The sequence below is a fragment of the Rhinichthys klamathensis genome, unplaced genomic scaffold, assembly GCF_029890125.1.
Source record: "Rhinichthys klamathensis goyatoka isolate OS25496 unplaced genomic scaffold, OSU_Roscu_1.1 h1tg000094l_1, whole genome shotgun sequence".
NCBI classification, from domain to species: Eukaryota; Metazoa; Chordata; class Actinopteri; order Cypriniformes; family Leuciscidae; genus Rhinichthys; species Rhinichthys klamathensis.
In genome coordinates this window covers 324,185-341,751 of record NW_026606633.1, presented here as the reverse complement: position 1 = coordinate 341,751, position 17,567 = coordinate 324,185, and the positions used below count along the sequence as shown (strand labels likewise).

At 37.2% G+C, this 17,567-nt stretch overlaps 1 protein-coding gene across 1 annotated transcript in view; it reads left to right on the top strand.

Annotated features, from left to right (window-relative positions):
* Positions 1-17,567, top strand: part of obscna (obscurin, cytoskeletal calmodulin and titin-interacting RhoGEF a) — a 70,656-nt gene that overhangs the window by 45,509 nt on the left and 7,580 nt on the right. Inside the window, exons 50-63 of the mRNA XM_056252258.1 lie at positions 11,701-11,865; positions 11,983-12,141; positions 12,367-12,544; positions 12,640-12,753; positions 12,840-13,007; positions 13,632-13,734; positions 13,814-13,943; positions 14,028-14,136; positions 16,020-16,098; positions 16,265-16,401; positions 16,486-16,598; positions 16,716-16,884; positions 17,036-17,126; positions 17,320-17,520. Of these exons, the coding sequence (XP_056108233.1) occupies positions 11,701-11,865; positions 11,983-12,141; positions 12,367-12,544; positions 12,640-12,753; positions 12,840-13,007; positions 13,632-13,734; positions 13,814-13,943; positions 14,028-14,136; positions 16,020-16,098; positions 16,265-16,401; positions 16,486-16,598; positions 16,716-16,884; positions 17,036-17,126; positions 17,320-17,520 (1,916 nt within the window). The remainder of the gene's footprint in view (positions 1-11,700; positions 11,866-11,982; positions 12,142-12,366; positions 12,545-12,639; positions 12,754-12,839; positions 13,008-13,631; positions 13,735-13,813; positions 13,944-14,027; positions 14,137-16,019; positions 16,099-16,264; positions 16,402-16,485; positions 16,599-16,715; positions 16,885-17,035; positions 17,127-17,319; positions 17,521-17,567) is intronic.

Here is a 17,567-nt window from a genome sequence, read left to right as displayed (position 1 = left end):
CCATTAAGCCTCATTAAAAAAATACACGTTCTGCATTATCTTAAACTGGAAGGGTCATAGCACTTGCATATTGTTGTCCTATTGTAGTTTCACTGCTTCTGTTGGTCTCATGTGTAATCGCTTTGGATAAAGGCGGCTGCTAAATGAAATGTAAATGTAAAATAAGTGTTTTCTTGGTTTTCTAAGGGAGGAAAATGTATAACGTACAATTAAACGCGTTGCGTTCATATTCTGGGCTCATCTGTTATTCAGTGTAGTATGCATTATTAGTATGGTGTTTACTGAGTTCATATCATTTGTTTATTTTAATATCAGTCTTGCATTAACTTTAAGCCATGTTAGCGTTTCTGAACGTCCCTCAGGACGCGGGTTTTGTGACATCATCACGTACAATAGAAGTCCCATTTCATTGGCTAGGCGCCAACCAATAAAACGGCTTGTTTGAACACCCCGCCCCCATCCTTCAAATTCACATCGACGTGCTCTCGAGCTTTGCTACTCTTTTACCTTCATAGGGAGCTGGCTGGGCTTTATCTCAGTATTCTGATTATAGTGTTCAGTCTGCTGGTTGGGGGACATCTGAGCTTTGTGTGAGTGATCACAGATCTAGAGGAACAATCATGGGTAGCTCATACTCACAAGAGGACTATGAGAGGTCTGCTCTTTTGATTTATGAAAAAATTTTACAGCATCGACCATGCCACTTACCAGATATAGGCATAGATGAGTCTCTGCTGAAATATTCTGGTTCCGACTCTAACGCGGTGCTGCAGACTTACTCTGATGAGCTGCTCAACACGGTGCCAGGTTACGTCAGCAGTCTTGGATCTGCCTTTGGTGCACTGACTTTAGTCCCGAATGCTGTTGGAATTGGAGCTTTGGTGATTTCCTTGCTCATAGAGATCGTCATCAAGGCCAGCCCTCAGACAAGTGATGACACATGCAGCCTGTTACGACGTGTGTTTGGGGAAGAGAAAGTTTCGAGTGTCCGAGACACAATGTCAGAGTATCTAAAATGCCATGAAGTGTACATGAACAATGACCAACGATTACGGGGGGAATTAAGGAGACTGGAACAGGAGCTGAGCAAACATCTTTCCATCCTCAGAAACTCCCTGCTGTATGACGGACAGATGAGCAGCCGTGGGTTCAAGATCTGGGTCAACGGAGCCGCCTTCCACGTCCAGATGTTGATCCATTAGGCTCGACTGGATATTCAGGCTGGTAAACCTTCATCAGACTGTGTTCATGAAATCAAAGCTGCAATCAATGTGTATTTACGGCAACTGGATCATTTGCTGGAGAAATACAAGACCTACAAGATCAATTCAGATGTGTATAGAACGGAACAATGCAGAGAATGTTTTTCTAGTTCCATGTCTTGTTATTTGGAAAATAAGGACAATAAATACTGTGCAGGGAGTCTTCTTGTTTCTGTTCCTAGCCCGTGTGATGATCCAGAATTTCAGACGGCTTTCATGGATATTGTTTACACAAAGTATGAACCAATCAAAGGATTAAAGAGTTATTTTTTAAATATCAAGAACAATCTCAACTCTTCAATCCATGACCGTGGTTCATTCACTGTGCCATCAGCTGCAGGTTAGTTTAGAGATTTGATGTTGATAAGGGATCGCTCAGATGCTGGAGCGTGCGCTCATGTGTAGAGGTGTACTCTTCGGTGCACCGGGCCTGGGTTTGACCCTGACCTTTGGCCCTTTGCTGCATGTCATCCCCCCCTCTCTCTCCCCTTTCACGTGTTCAGCTGTCCTGTCAATAAAGGCCTAAAAATGGCCAAAAATAATCTTTAAAAATAAATAAAAATCTTTTAATTTAACATACTAGTGCAAAATGCCCGCGCAAAATCAGTTTTTGTGTGTGTTTTTAGTAATTGTTGATTTGGTGCCCGTGAAAGAGACTGTGAACGCATTGAATTCAGGGAGCATGCTAGGTTACTACAAATGATGGCTGTGAATAAAATATAATATTCAGAAGTAAACAGTGTATCAGAATGTTTATTTTTAAACCACAACCTTCTTGGGGCTTCTTTGACCGATACAACTCTCTAATGTCAGAATGTTTATTTTTAAACCACAACCTTCTTGGGGCTTCTTTGACCGATACAACTCTCTAATGTCAGAATGTTTATTTTTAAACCACAACCTTCTTGGGGCTTCTTTGACCGATACAACTCTAATGTCAGAATGTTTATTTTTAAACCACAACCTTCTAAGTGCTTCTTTTACTGATATTTTTAACGATATCTTTTGCATTTCTAAACCAAACAACGTCAAACTTGGCACTGCACTTACTCGTGCCCGTAGCAAGACATCTGTCAAGTTTGAAATTCATCGGACTAACGGTTCGAGAGATGCGAATAACAGACACACACACAGACAGACATACAGACATTTTGCCAGTGCAAAAACAGTTTTTGTGTGTGTTTTTAGTAATTGTTGGTTTGGTGTATTGGAGTGCTCATTGTTACAATTACACAGCAAAAGATCAGTGACATTTTTATTTGTGCATGGTAGAAAGCACAAAGTGAACTCCGAGAAAACGCTATGCTTGAGCAAACAGTTTGTGAATAGGCTACAAATGATGCTCGTGAAAGAGAATGTGAACGCATTGAATAGGATGTGTTTAGTTGGTGAATAGCATAGGCTACTATTACACAGCAGAGGCATAGCCAGAATTTTATTTTTGGGGAGTCCCGTTTTTAAATGAGGGGGCAACATATACTTATACATATACATATATGTATATATAGCCAGAATTTTATATATACAGACCTATTCTGGTGGGTGCCATGATGCGGTGGCGACTCATGTAACATGTAAGGGTGGCGCTGCCAATAAAGCACCTAAAAGCTGTCACAAAGAACCGGCAAAAGTAATGATTATGAATATGTCAAAAATAGCAAGGAGATATTTGAATTGTTTATTAATAAACAAGTGTTCCCTTACGCAACAAAAATATATTTCTCAATATATTATGTGACAATATATTTCATGTGTCTCCATATATTGTGAAATTTACATAGTAATATATCATATTATATAATAATATATTATATTTATGCAATAATATATTGCAATGTATGGGACAATACTGCAATTATTGCCGTTTTCATATATTGAATAAATACATATTATTATACTATTTAATAAATTGTTAGGTATATTAAAATATGTCCCATATTATATGAAATGATATATTGGAAGAGGCATTGTATATATGCGAAAATATATATGTAAAATTATATGAGCTAATATACCTCAATGTACCAGATAATATAATCAGATATATATGCAAACATGTCTTAAATATGTTGAAAAATATATTGAGTTATATTACATTCTCTTTATATATAATTATCATATTATATATTGTATACATGGTAAATATGAAATAATTTACCATGTGGGGGAATAAAAAAGTGGACTACATTTTTTTTGTAATTGCTGCTGTTAATGATAATTTAATTTATAATACTCTCATCTACATTTTACAATATATGAATCAATACATAGCCATATATGGTCCATCCATATGGCTTTATAATGTAAAATATAACATGCAAAAATTTGATTTGGACTATTGTTAATCAACCTTTCTGTAAACCTATGCATGAGCTTACTTAACTCATAAAAAAAAAAAATACTTTGTTTCAATTAGGGATGTGCACGAATATTCAAATTTTCGATCTGTAATTATTATTCGAAAAATAAAATACTATTCGAATTTTACTACGTTGCTTTGCTGGCCGTAAATGCAGTGAATCCATGATAAATCCCAAGCACTAGCTCGCAGTTATAATTACATGCACTGGGTGGCGCTGTGGAGTGTGTTAACAAGTTGTGTGTATTTGATCACATAATGTGGTCGTCTGCCTCGCGAAGTTTGGAATTACTTGAAAATGATCTTACTAAATGGAATTACTTTTGATCAAATTAATTAATTAATCTGAGTTATAATATCATCACCACAATGAGAAATCACATGAAATCCAAACAGTCGAATGAGGAATAGACAGATAGCTGTCCATCCTGCATCACGACTGCAGGTAAGTGCAGCTGGACCCCGTCCCCGCGTGATCCGAAATGATAATTTAGCAAAATGATTGAGACATATACTTCCTTTAAGTTTCGTTGAGGGAGACAGGTTTAAGAACAGAAAACGCAAAGTGCTGTTAGAAACTTAGAACACCGTTATCTTTGTGTCTCTGAAGCGTCTGTCAGCAAAGCGCCTTTTCTCACTCGAGCATAAATTGCTGGCGGCGCCCCTGCATGTGGATATTGTTTTTCTCAATATAAACATGAAACAATACAAACACGATAATCATGCTGACTCGAGTGTGTGTGTACGTTCTGTACGATATCTGGCGCAATCTGCTTTATTGGGCGTTTTTTCCCCGTTCGCGCTGCTTGAGCATGCTTTTATTAATGCTTTTGTTTTTTATATTTTTTGTTTAGACATAGGCCTAGGCTACTAGGCTACTGTTTAATGTTTTCAACTAAAAGAAAACTTTAACATATATTGTAAGCTTGTTGTGTATATTGCCTATTTGTAAGCTTGTTCAGAAATGGTGACAAAAACGTAAAAAAAAATTAAACTTAAAAAATAACGTCTTTTTCGTTAAACGTCATTTAAATAAACGAATATTCGAATATTCGATTTTTATGAGCCCGAATATTCGAATGCAATATTTTTGAAAAATGCCCATCCCTAGTTTCAATAAACATACATGCAATTAATGTAATAAAGTTTTGTTTGTATATCAATGTATTTTAATATATGAATCAATATATAGCAATAGGTTGTCCATCCATATATTGTTATATATTTTCAAATATATGAGGAAGTTTCTGATATATTGAAATATATTTTCTAATGTATTGCAATATAAATTCTAGTATATTGCAGTATATTTTCGTAAGGGTTTTCTTTGTCGTCTAAGATGAAGTTGACGATGCTGACTCGCGATGTTCAGTAGTGAACGCGCCAGAGAGAAATGCACATTTCATTAGGATTTCATAAGCAGAGAGCAGTCTGTAGTCTGTTTTCTTTCGTTTTGAATTGTTCTGTTTAAAAGTAGACATGTGAGGCGAGTAGGCTACCTTATACGCTGAGTTTCGGTTCATTTATGAGACGAGCTCCAGTTCACGCGCCGGCGCCTCCGTTTCTTTTTTAAGCAATCAGAAATCTGAGGGCCGGACATGTAAATGAGGGGACCTAGGCCCACCTAGGCCCCCTCGTGGCTACGCCACTGTTACACAGTAGCGATAACGTTAAGCGCACCAGAATGAAATATAATATTCAGAAGTAAACAGCATAGCTGACTTAGGCTGGCGACTATGGGATGAATATAGTATCAAAATGATTAAGACGTGCAAGCACACTTTTCAATGAACTTGATACATGTTGCAGAAATGTTTTATCCATGCCTTTCAACTTGCATGTGCAAAATTCAAAATTGAATGAATGTAAAGCAATTTGTACAAATAGAGACAATTTTGTGAATACAAATGTTTTCCTTTGTATTAGTGTATCATAATTTGCACATGCAACACAGAAGATGTGCATGTGTGGATCAGGTGACACGCGTGCATTCATTGACGTCTTTTCTGAGTCGATCTCATTTGATTCATTTGGATTTTGAGACTTTCTTTTCACGGTTTTAAGCATTTCACAACCCACACACAAACAACTACAAATGAATAGGCCTGGTGCTAATTATAATGTGTGCACAACTACCCATCTATATGACAAATTCACAAATGTATGTGCGTCACTACATTTAAACTAATACAATACAACTTGTGTGTGCAAAATCCAAAATCACATGAATGTGCAGCATTTTGTACAAATAGAGACATAGTTTTTAATACAAAACCTCGATTTTGTAATAATGTTGGCCAGAATTTGTGCATGCAACAAGTAAGATGTGCATTTGTGGATCAGGTGACACGCGTGCATTCATTGACTCGTTTCTGAGTCGATCCTATTTGATTTATTTGGATTTTAGACTTAAAGGTCCCGTTCTTCATGTTTTTTTAAAGCTTTGATTGTGTTTACAGTGTGCAATATAGCCTACATGGATTTCTCGGCGACGTCATCACTGCTTGCGCACGCAACCAGGGGGCAAAAGACCCGCGGTCTTCATACCGGAGTAAAGGGTTTAGGCTAGTAGCATAGTAGTGGTGTTGTAGCTAGTCAAAATGCCAAGGAGTTGTTGCGTGGTCAATTGTACCAACCGAGCCAGTGCTGGGTGCCAGATGTTCAAGGCATCACAAGGTTTGGCTTTAATGCCTTGCCTTTGACTAGGGAGCACATCTGACCTCAACACGCAAAAATCCGGTGCAGCATCAAAGTATTTGACTAGCTGCACATGACCACATAGCACGTAGTTGTATGCATCAAGGGATTTGTACGCTCTAATCATTTCTCTTGTATACACACTTGGTGTCTGAATTAGATAATTATATATATCAGGCCATACAATTGCTGGCCACTTCTTGTCATCCACAATCCAAAGATCATCAGGTATTGCGTAGGGATCTGGCAAGATCTCACCATTGCTGAGAGTACGTTTTTTAATATAATCGCCACGGTCGGAGGTACTAAGGCTTCCCACATAATCCATCGTCAAATCTTTGATTTACAGTAAAGTAACGTTATATGTGTGCAGTCATGATATGTTGCAGGTCGTAAAGTAACGTAAACAAGGTTAACTTATATAAAAGCAAATTCGGGCTCTATAGAGGCTATTACATTACTAACTTAGTCTAACATGATAATTCATACATGCATCACAGTAAGTCCGGATTTTAATTCGTAAACAGTTGGACGTTTTACATATAATGTTATATTAATATGAAACACAAACAAACAGATCCAACTCTGAAATTGCAGTTTATTATTGAGTCAACAAGAAATTACAAACAATGCTAAATCTACTTTAAAGCTATGGTATGCGATTTTGAAAATCGGTCGAGAAAGCCTGAATTTTTAAAAAACGCATCCCGCCCCTCCACACACACACACACCCATAGACAGTAAAAGAAATGGACAGAGCGATCTCATTGGAACTCAGTTGAGACAGTTGAAGCCCACTTTTAGCGATTTTTGAGAACTTCCGTTCCTGACGCGCAGACTCAGACCGACTCAAACTAAGCTTGATGACGTGAGCAACCTGTCTGACAGACGTTAATCTTCTAGTAGCTGTGCGTGAAAATTGCCAACGTTAATCTTGCAGAGACGGGGAACTTGAGCAAAGAGTGCTTTGGCGTGAGTGAGCAGGAGTAAGTATTCCGTTGCTTTTATGGACTCATTATCTATGGGCTTCTCCCTTGACGGGACGTCCCCCCGATTGCCTGCGAGCTTCTCCTCCTGTCTGTACGGTAATTTCTGTACAGCGCGACAGAGAGTCGAGTGGTTATGACGCAATCGTTAGCCTATTTTTACTAAATCTGTTTCTACGGGGCCATAATGTAACATAGAAGGTAATGGAGCCCTTTATACATTGTCATGTTTCTTTAGAAATAAATAATGGACAAATGGAGTCTTTAAATGCCTCAGATGTAAAGTTATTCGCTGTCAAAGTGACGCCAAAATGACTGGGAGTCAATGGAAATGCTAACGCAAGTGAAGTTCTGCTACAACATGGCGGCACCCGGCCGGCTTCAACTTCCGGTCGATGGATTACCCCCTTGCACACACCCCTCCCGTCTGTGCTACCTGATCCCTCCCACCGGGAAACGAACTGAACTACGTCACTCAGTCAAGCTGTGATCATCGGTAGTAAACATCGGAACTGAGATGTAATGTCAGTTCATGTAATGTTCAATCTAATGACCTCGCTATAATGACACATATGTAAAATTGCCTTTAGACACTTGAACTTAGTTGCTTCATCAACAATTCAATGTCACGTTTGAGTTCACGTCAACGCAAGATTAGCAACACATGAAATGTTCTAAACTCCCCACCACCATTAGTATAATCTAGTATTGCTAAGGTTTTCAGTAATTGTTATTGCAGCACACAGCGCATCTTGTTCAAATTTCGATCGGCTCGAACAGAAACCCGCTAGGCCTACTGAAATATATTCAAGGACTTCAAGAAATATAATTACTTTGACCCGTGATAGGCGATGCTAAACGGCTAACATTCCAATGCCGACCGACAGCATGAGCAAGTTGTCAAACTGATAAAAAGCTATTTATGTAACACGTCACACCATAAAAGTATAAATAAATGTTTACCTGCTCAACAAAAAGTCAGCCGTGTCAGCGTCGGTCTTTAGTCCCAGATCTTCCTGAAGCTTCCTCCAACGGTCAATGGTGGAGGGTCCATATATTTATCCTACTCAAAGTTCGGCGTTATTCACTTTTTTTTTTAATCTCTGCTCGTTCCTCTAATGACTTTCTCTTTCGTCCTAACTTTACTGTAGGGACAAGCAGGGGACACTTGATGCTGTCTTTTTTTTTATTATCCATTGCTGATATGCTACTTAGCTAGCTACCATAGACTGTCAGCTGCTTACGCGCGCAATTTCATGACGCAGGAGGGGGGCGGGTGCGGTGGAGACGCGAGCGCCAGGCGGAGTTTCAAGTGAAGCTGGTGATTGGATGAGAGCAGTTGACCAATGTAAGCTGTCCGGCCGGACAGCTTACATTGTTCAACTTCTCTGCGGCTGTACAGCCAATAGAGTGAATGGATTTTTTTCATTCTTTTTTCTATTCCTATTGTTAGGATTGTACTATATAACCATAACCAGCATCTAAACGAGGATATTAATAATGAACAATCTTTGAAATCGTATACCCTATAGCTTTAACATCCAAATGAATAAGCGCGTCGATTCAGGGAGCAGTGCAAAGTGCCCGTGCAAAATCAGTGTTTGTGTGTGTGTTTTTAGTAATTGTTGGTTTGGTGTGTTTGAGTGCACATTGTTACAATTGTACAGCAAAAGTTCAGTGACATTTTTATTTGTGCATGGTAGAAAGCACACAGTGAACTGGCAAGTGCAGTGCATAGGCAACTACAAATGATGCCCGTGAAAGAGACTGTGAACGCATTGAAAAGGATATGTTTAGTTGGTGAATAGCATTTACACAGTAGCGATAACGTTAAGCGCACCAGAGTTAAATATAATATTCAGAAGTAAACAGCATAGCTGACTTATAGATTCAGTTTACATCCACAAATGAATAAGCACGTCGATTCTGCAGGGAGCAGTGCAAAGTGCCCGTGCAAAATCAGTTTTTGTGAGCTGATCGCCGTCAAAAAAGATCAGAAGATATTTCTTAGCGATGGCTGATTTCAACAGTTTCAATATGATAAAAAATAACTTTTATATAGATTCAATGGATTAATTGCATTTTGAAAAAAAAAGTGTCATGAATTTATTGCATTTTTGGAAAAAACAATCCGTTTTTATAATAAATCTTTGAAAATCAAAATCTGGATTTGAATTTTTTACGTTATTATAACCTACACTGTAAAAAAAAATACCGTTGTTTTTATGGAAAAAAACTGGCAGCTGTGGTTACCAGAACTTTACCGTCAAAAATACAGTATCAACGTTTTTGGTTTTACAGACTTTACTTAAAATTTACAGTAATAAACCGTAATTCATTATCTGATATAATGATAATTTACCATCCTATTGAAGTATCAATATCTGTTTTGTACCTGTAATACACTGACAACCAACAATCATCACAGCAGTGAAGAGCGTCACATGATAAATCATCACAAGCAATCTTCCACAAGAAAGTTAATACTATTATATTGAAGCTGCACAGTATTATTCGCACAAATATTAAACACCATCATGGTAACACACATGACATTTTAAAAATGCAATAAACATTAATTTAACAACATTAAATGTAACATAAAACCCTAATGTACATAACTGATTAGAAAAGAACTAATAAAACTAAGAAGAAACATTGTTATTTCAACAAAAATAAATCAAATGTGAAGTGTCATGCAGTTGTACAATGAGTTGTTCTTTTCACTTTCAAAAACTGTAAATTTAACGGTATTTTACAGTAAAATTGCATCAAATGTACCGTTAGATCTATCACAGTTATTTACCGTTTATAGTAAGGAAACTTTCTGTTAACCAATTAACAGTTTTGCACTGTAGCATTTTTACAGTCTTTTACCGTTAAAATCACGATAATTTTTTACAGTGTAAAGATGCTATGTGAAAGTTTAAAACAGAAAATAGTGGTTCATCTTGCCACTTTCTTGGTAAAGAAAACACATTTTTACTCAAATTAATCAAAATGGATTTATCACGTTTTGGAACCAAACTATAATATTCACAATTAAACAGTGTAGCTGACAGTGTTTATTTTTAAACCACAACCTTTTTGGGGCTTCTTTGACCGATGCAACCCTCTAATGTCAGACTGTTTATTTTTAAACCACAACCTTTTAAAAATTATATATTTAACAATATATTTTGCATTTCTCATCCAAACAACGTCAAACTTGGCACTGCACTTACTCGTGCCTTTGGCAGGACACCTGTCGAATTTGAAATCCATCAGACTAACGGTTCGAGAGATATGTGGTTAACAGACACACACACACACAGACAGACAGACAGACGTTTCTGTAATTTATAGATAGATAGATCTATAAATTACGGGAACGTCTTTCTGTCTGTGTGTGTGTGTGTGTGTGTTATTCGCATATCTCTTGAACCGTTATTCCTATGGATTTCAAACTTAAATCGTGTAGTTCAATGTTCCACATTTATTGTATGTCATTATGTCAGTATCAGTATTTGCTTTCTACCATGCACAAATAAAAATGTCACTGAACTTTTGCTGTTCAATTGGAACAATGAGTAACAATTGTAACAAACTCAAATACACCAAACCAACAATTACTAAAAACACACACAAAAACTGATTTTGCACACAAAAACTTTTGCACTAGTTATTATCAATGTTGAAAACAGTGATGGTACGTAAAGAATCCTAAAAGGTGTGTTTTCCACAAATATATTTATGAACGCAACATTCAAAAGAGAAGTATTTATATGAAATAGAAATCGTTAGTAACATTATTTCTGTCAGGACCACTACCGTCAAATATGATTGACAATTAGCACACAGTTTGGATTGGCTGTATGGTTCCGTTCTGGGCGTGAACTCCCTGCGCATCCATGCAGCCTAGCATGGATAAGAGCAGGGAGAGCAGCAATAATCCCCCTTAGGGTAAACAGAACAGAACCAACATGAAAATTTGCAAATATATTTCATTCAAGATTTTAAAGTACAACATTATTCGATAATTATTCTGATTCAAGGGGAATCCGAATGTCAAATCCTGACTGGGCGAGAGGAGGAGCTGGGGATGGAGGAGGGTAATTAGCTCCTGAGAAACGCAATAGCAGCTGGTAATACTGAAGGAGCTTATATATGAATACGGTGATAGGCGTCGTATTCCTGGTAGATGTGGATAAGCTGAGGGTCAGCTAATGCGAGCTTGACTAACGTGACCTGCCAGAACTAACGCTACGCTTGATAAATGTTACTGTTAATAAAAAAAAAATTCTTACTGACCCCAAACCTTTGAATGGTAGTGTGTGTATAAACACAGCAAAAAAGATCAGCCATAATTATTGCTTTCAATACAGCATGTAAATCTCTTCCATTTTTGTCTTTTTAGGAGCTTATCAGGAACAAAGCAAAGAGCGAACAGAACTGTTGCCTGTTAGAGGATGCCTTTGCCATGGTTTCCAGCTTGCCTTGGCGTGCAGAGAACTTGCATCATCTTTCCATGATTGAGAATTACCCAGCACCTCTCAAGGGGCTTGGAGAACCCATTAGACAGGTACTGCCTCATCATATTTGGAACCTCTTTGTTTGCAGGTTGACAAGATGACAAGTGTGAGTAAGAATTGGAAGGTGTCATTCTGCTAATGATAGTGTTATGTGTTGTTTTTTCTAGGGCCATTTTACAGTATGGGAGGAGATTCCTGAGGTCAAAGTCTCTCAGAGAGGACATCACCGCCACGTCTTTCTCTTTAAAGATTGTATTGTATTCTGCAAGCCAAAGAGAGAACTTGGCACATACACTGAGGCCTACATATTCAAGAATAAAATGAAGGTTTAATCAGCTATACATTTACAAGTACAGCATTTTAGTAGTGAAGAAGTTTTACTGTCTATTCTACATGCTATCCCAATGAAAACAGAGCTAAATTTCAAGTTTACCTTGCAATTGAAGACTCATGTAAAGTACACTGCATATGTAATATCTTGTATAGCATGGCAGCGCTAATCACTGCAGTCCATTTCACATCCATTCCAAATACATTTGCTTTCTTCACAGTTGAGTGATATTGATGTAAAGGATACAGTGGAAGGAGATGACAGGTCATTTGGTCTTTGGCATGAGCACCGGGGAATGCTGAGAAAAATTATTCTGCAAGCTCGATCAATCCTCCTCCGCCTCTCTTGGCTCAAAGATCTGAGAGACCTGCAGCAGCGCAGCAAACAGCCCGCTTGGAGTAAGTTAGGACACAGGAGAGCACACTTATGAATAAATCAGTTTTGACCTTGAAATGATTGCATTTTTTCCGCACCTCTTTGTTTATATTTGCAGGTGCCCCGTGCTTTGAGCAACATCTTACTAACTATCCAGCAAAGCTTGGACAAACTGTAAAACTGGTCTGCAAGGTCACTGGCACACCAAAACCAGCAATAAAGTGGTATAAAGGTAAATGATATAATGTATGTGTGTGTATAAATATGGGGAGTTTAAATTTAATTTATAAATGGATTCTGCTGATGTGCTTTCCTCAGATGGTCATCCTGTGAAGGATGACGAACATCACATTACATCAGAAGGACAGTTGGGTGCTTGCTATCTTGTACTGACTGGCGTCACAGTGGTGGACTCAGGTCAATACATGTGTTATGCAACCAATCCTGCAGGGAACGCAAGCACTCTGGCTAATATCATGATTGATGGTATGTTTTTGAGAAATGGTTATTATTGCCATGCTTTTCTAGTTTTTGCATATATTTACATTCATATATCTTGCATACGCACTACTGTTCAAAAGTTTGGGATCAGTATGATTTATTTTTAAAGAAATGAATACTTTTATTTAGCAGGGATGCAGTATTTGATCAAAAATGAGAGCAAAAACATTTTCATTGTTACAAAAGATCTCTTTAAAAAAATGTTGTTCTTTTAAACTTTTAAATGCTATTCTTTTGAAAATTCATCAAACAAATCTTAATAAATGTATCACTGTTTCCACAAAAGTATTAAGCAGCAAAAAAAGCTTTCAACATTAATAATAATAAGACATGTTTCTTGAGCACCAAATCAGCATATTAGAATGATTTCTGAAGGATCATGTGACTGTAAGACTGAAGTAATGATGCTGAAAATTCAGCTTTGCCATCACAGGAATAGATTATATTTTAAAATATATTAAAAGAAAAAAAGTTATTTAAACTTAATATTTCACAATATTACTGTTTTTATCGTATTTTGATCAAATAAATGCAGCCTTTGTGGGCATAAGAGGCTTCTATCAAAAACATTAATAAATGTTTCTGACCCCAAAACATTGTTTCACAAAGTGCCTCCAAGTTTCACAACAAGACTACAGAACTCAGTGCTTGTAAAGGGACAAGATATGCAGTTCAAGTGCTCCACACAATCTGCTCCTTTACCGTCCATAAGGTAAAACTGGTTTCATCCACTCAAATTAATGTAATGGCGTATATGGTTATAAAAGAGCCTACACAATTTATATGTACAGGTGGTTTAAGGATGGCGTTCAACTTGAAAACACCAGGAAACATCTGATTCAATCTGATGGCCAGACAGGAATTCTCACTCTCACCATAAAGACAGCGGAAGAGGCAGATCTGGGTCAATACCAGTGTGAGGTACCAGAGTCTTTTACTACTTTTCAATGACTTATTCGTATCATATATGAATCCCAATACTCTTTCTTTGTATTTATGATACAGCTACTGAATGAAGTGGGCAGTGCCAAGTGTAAAGCTGAACTCTGCCCTCCAGCACCATTAGCTGTGACGGTCAGCACCCAAAAACAATCACAAACTACCCCAGCTCCAGGTAGGACGAAGGAGAAGGTGAACAGCAATTACTATTTAAGGCAGAGAATGCATGCATTCGCCCACTAAAAACTGGTGGGCACCAGTAGGCTTTGAAGGAGCACATACCACAGTCACCTCCAACTGCACTCGTTCCCACCCATTCCTCATGTTTCGTCACTGAAACTCCAGATCTTCTAAATGTCCATTTCACTCTAACAACTAGCTCTGTAGAATGGAATCATATGTAAAATCATATGTTTAATAATGCTGTGCTGTTTCCCATATTCAATAGCTTCTTGGTCTGGAACAAACATTTGATGGGATCACTCAAACTATCAAAAACATCATCGGCCATCGTCATAGAGGCGTATCCATTGTATTATGTCATTGGAAACATCTACTTACATTATAATATAACATTTTTAGTGTACATATACACTACTATTTAAAAGTTTGAGGTTGGTAAGAATTTTTAAAATGTTTTTGAATTCTCTTATTCTCAACAAGGCTATATTTATTTATTTCTTATTATTAATGTTGAAAATGGTTTTGCTGCTTAATACTTTTGTGGAAACAGTGCTACTTTTTTTCAGGATTCATTGATGAGTAGAAGGAACACAATTTATTTCAAATATTATATTGATTAAGTCAACAGTCAAGACATTTACATTTGTCCTTGCTGAACAAAAGTATTAATTTCTTTTTATATATATATAAATAAAACCATAAAAAACTAGTGTTACTGACCCCAAACTTTGAACAGTATGGTTTGTTTAATTTTAGTTGTCTTTAATTCATTTGAGTTTAAATGAAACTGCTTGCTACTTCATATATCATACATTTTAATGCATTCTTTACTATATCATACCTATGTGGTCATATGTTTTCATTTATGCCACATACTTTAAGTGGTTCATAAGCAGCTTTTGAACACTGGTCTGTCACGTGCATTTCCATATCCTGGTTAACACCACACTTTCCATCCCATTTCCTTTTTAGTTACAGAGCAGGAGACTAAAGATCTGATCAAAATCATCATGTAAGTGTCTTCACAAAGATGCTCCAACATTTTGCATGTATGGTCCTCTCCCTTTCTCCTTTCTCGCTGTCTCTGTTCTTCTCCTTGTCCATTCCTCATATCTGTTTATATACATGTTCTCACGGTTTCCTCGTCAGTGCATGCTCCGCTAACATGCCATGTCCATCTTCAAAGCTGGTTATGTGCCAAGACTCAAGCCTTGCTGCAGATAGGGCCAAGTGGCCCTTTGCACTTCCTGTGAGGCAATGTGACTGTCTATACATGTGATCTGTGACTTAAAACACTGGTTGGGAAAGGCTGTTTTTATACCTGCCATATTCACGGTAAGTGATTTTGTTATTTCACAATTGAGTTTAGAGAAGAACTGCAAACAAATATCCCTCTACATTCCTTGTTTGAAGATGACTGTTCCACCACAGATCTTAGTGATTAATTAACTGTTTTTTAACTGTAAGTTTTTACATTACAGAATTATTTTAGGTTGCATTATTAAGTTACATTATTAATAAAAGAACCGTTGTATTATTGATAAAAGTACAGTTATGTTTTATTATTTATTTACTTGTATTACTCATTTCTTATTATTATCAGTGTTAAACATTGCAGTTTTTTTTTTTGTGGAAACCATGGTGCATTTTTTTCAGGATTCTTTAATCAAAAGAACAGCATTTATTTGAAATACTGTGGAAATACTTTTTAACATTGTAAATGTCTTAAATGTAACCTTTGATCAATTTAATGCTTCCTTGCTGAATAAAAGTATTAATTTCTTTTTAAAAAATCATATTGACTCCAAACCTTTGAATGTTAGTGTATGTAAAATCAAATAGAGTAAGTTTGACTGCCCAATTGTTTTCAAATAGAGCCCCAATCAGAAGGTTGGTCCAGTTCCTTTGTGAAGAACCTGTTTCATATACTCTTTAAGCCTGGATACCCTGAACTGTGAGTTTGCATACACTCTGTGTTGTCTGTGGGCTGTAAACATTGCTTAAGAACCATAGTGTACAGCATGTATGCAGTATACTTAAACTATACATAAAGGCAGTGAAATTCAGGTGAATTGATAATCTCGTTTTAATGTCTTGTGGCAAAATGTGTGCTTCTGAAGACCTGCTGCTGGCGTTGAAGATAAACACACTCTTGAAGAACAGGATGATGTGGAGAGGCAGGTCCAGGCAGCACAGCTAGAGGGACCCATGGATCCTGAGGAACACTTTTACTCAAACACAGAGGAGCTGCTGACAGGTAAAGACTGTATGTGGTTTTTAAACAATTTGTGTGAAAAATTATCACCAGAGAAATTTGTCAATCCATCATTTATTTTCATAGAGCCTCCAGCTGTGCAAGTGGCCATTGAAAACCTGACAGTCCGGCCTGGTCAGGCTGTGACGTTCTCTGCGATTATTACTGGCCAACCCACCCCAGACATTCAATGGTTTAAGGTATTATAAGAACAAAATAGTAACAATGCATACTGATATACTTATTTTGGGATGGAAACACAATAAACCTTAACTTGTATTTACTGCAGTAGAATGCACATATTTGGTTTTCTGCAGGATGACAAGGAAATCTCATCCAATGAGTACACAGAAATAGTCCAAAGTAGTGCGCGTTGCTCTCTCACTTTGCTGGATACTCAAACAGAGGAGTGTGGCACCTACACGTGCATAGCTAGCAACAGTGCAGGACAAGCATCTTGCCACGCTAAACTCTGTGTTGATACAGGTGAGTTGTAGAGATTTATTATTTCCTTCCATTTTATCTTTACAAATCCTATATATATGTTTCCATATTTTGAAATGTGGAAGCAGTAGTGGAATGTGGAACTAATAGTGTGTTTAAGTAAATTTAAATTAAATTTAAATTTCCTTTTTAGGTCTAGATGAAATTGAGGAGGAGAAAGAAGTGGAGTTTGGAAAAAGACGGAAACTACATTCTGTATATGAAGTTTATGAAGAAATAGGAAGGTAATATCCTCAATCAAGGTATTAAAAGCTCACTGATTTATAATGAATACCAACTCAATCTTGAACTGAGGTTCATGTAATCTAACATACCTTTTTTTTTGTCAAATGTAATGGTTAATGCATAGATTGATTTGTTTTATGTCATTCACTACAGAACTTATTAACATTTATCTGCTTTTTTGTGGATAACCAGGGGCACCTTTGGAGTGGTTAAAAAAGTAACACATAGGGCGAGTGGCGAATGTTTTGCTGCCAAGTTCCTTCCACTCAGAAGCAGCACACGGACCAGAGCGTTCCAGGAGAGAGACCTACTGTCCCGTCTAGCTCACCGCAGACTCGCATGCCTCCTGGACTTTTTCTCCACAAGACGCACCCTGGTGTTGGTTGTAGAATTGTAGGATTCAAGTTTTCGTACTTTTGTTAAATTAGTCAATAATTATC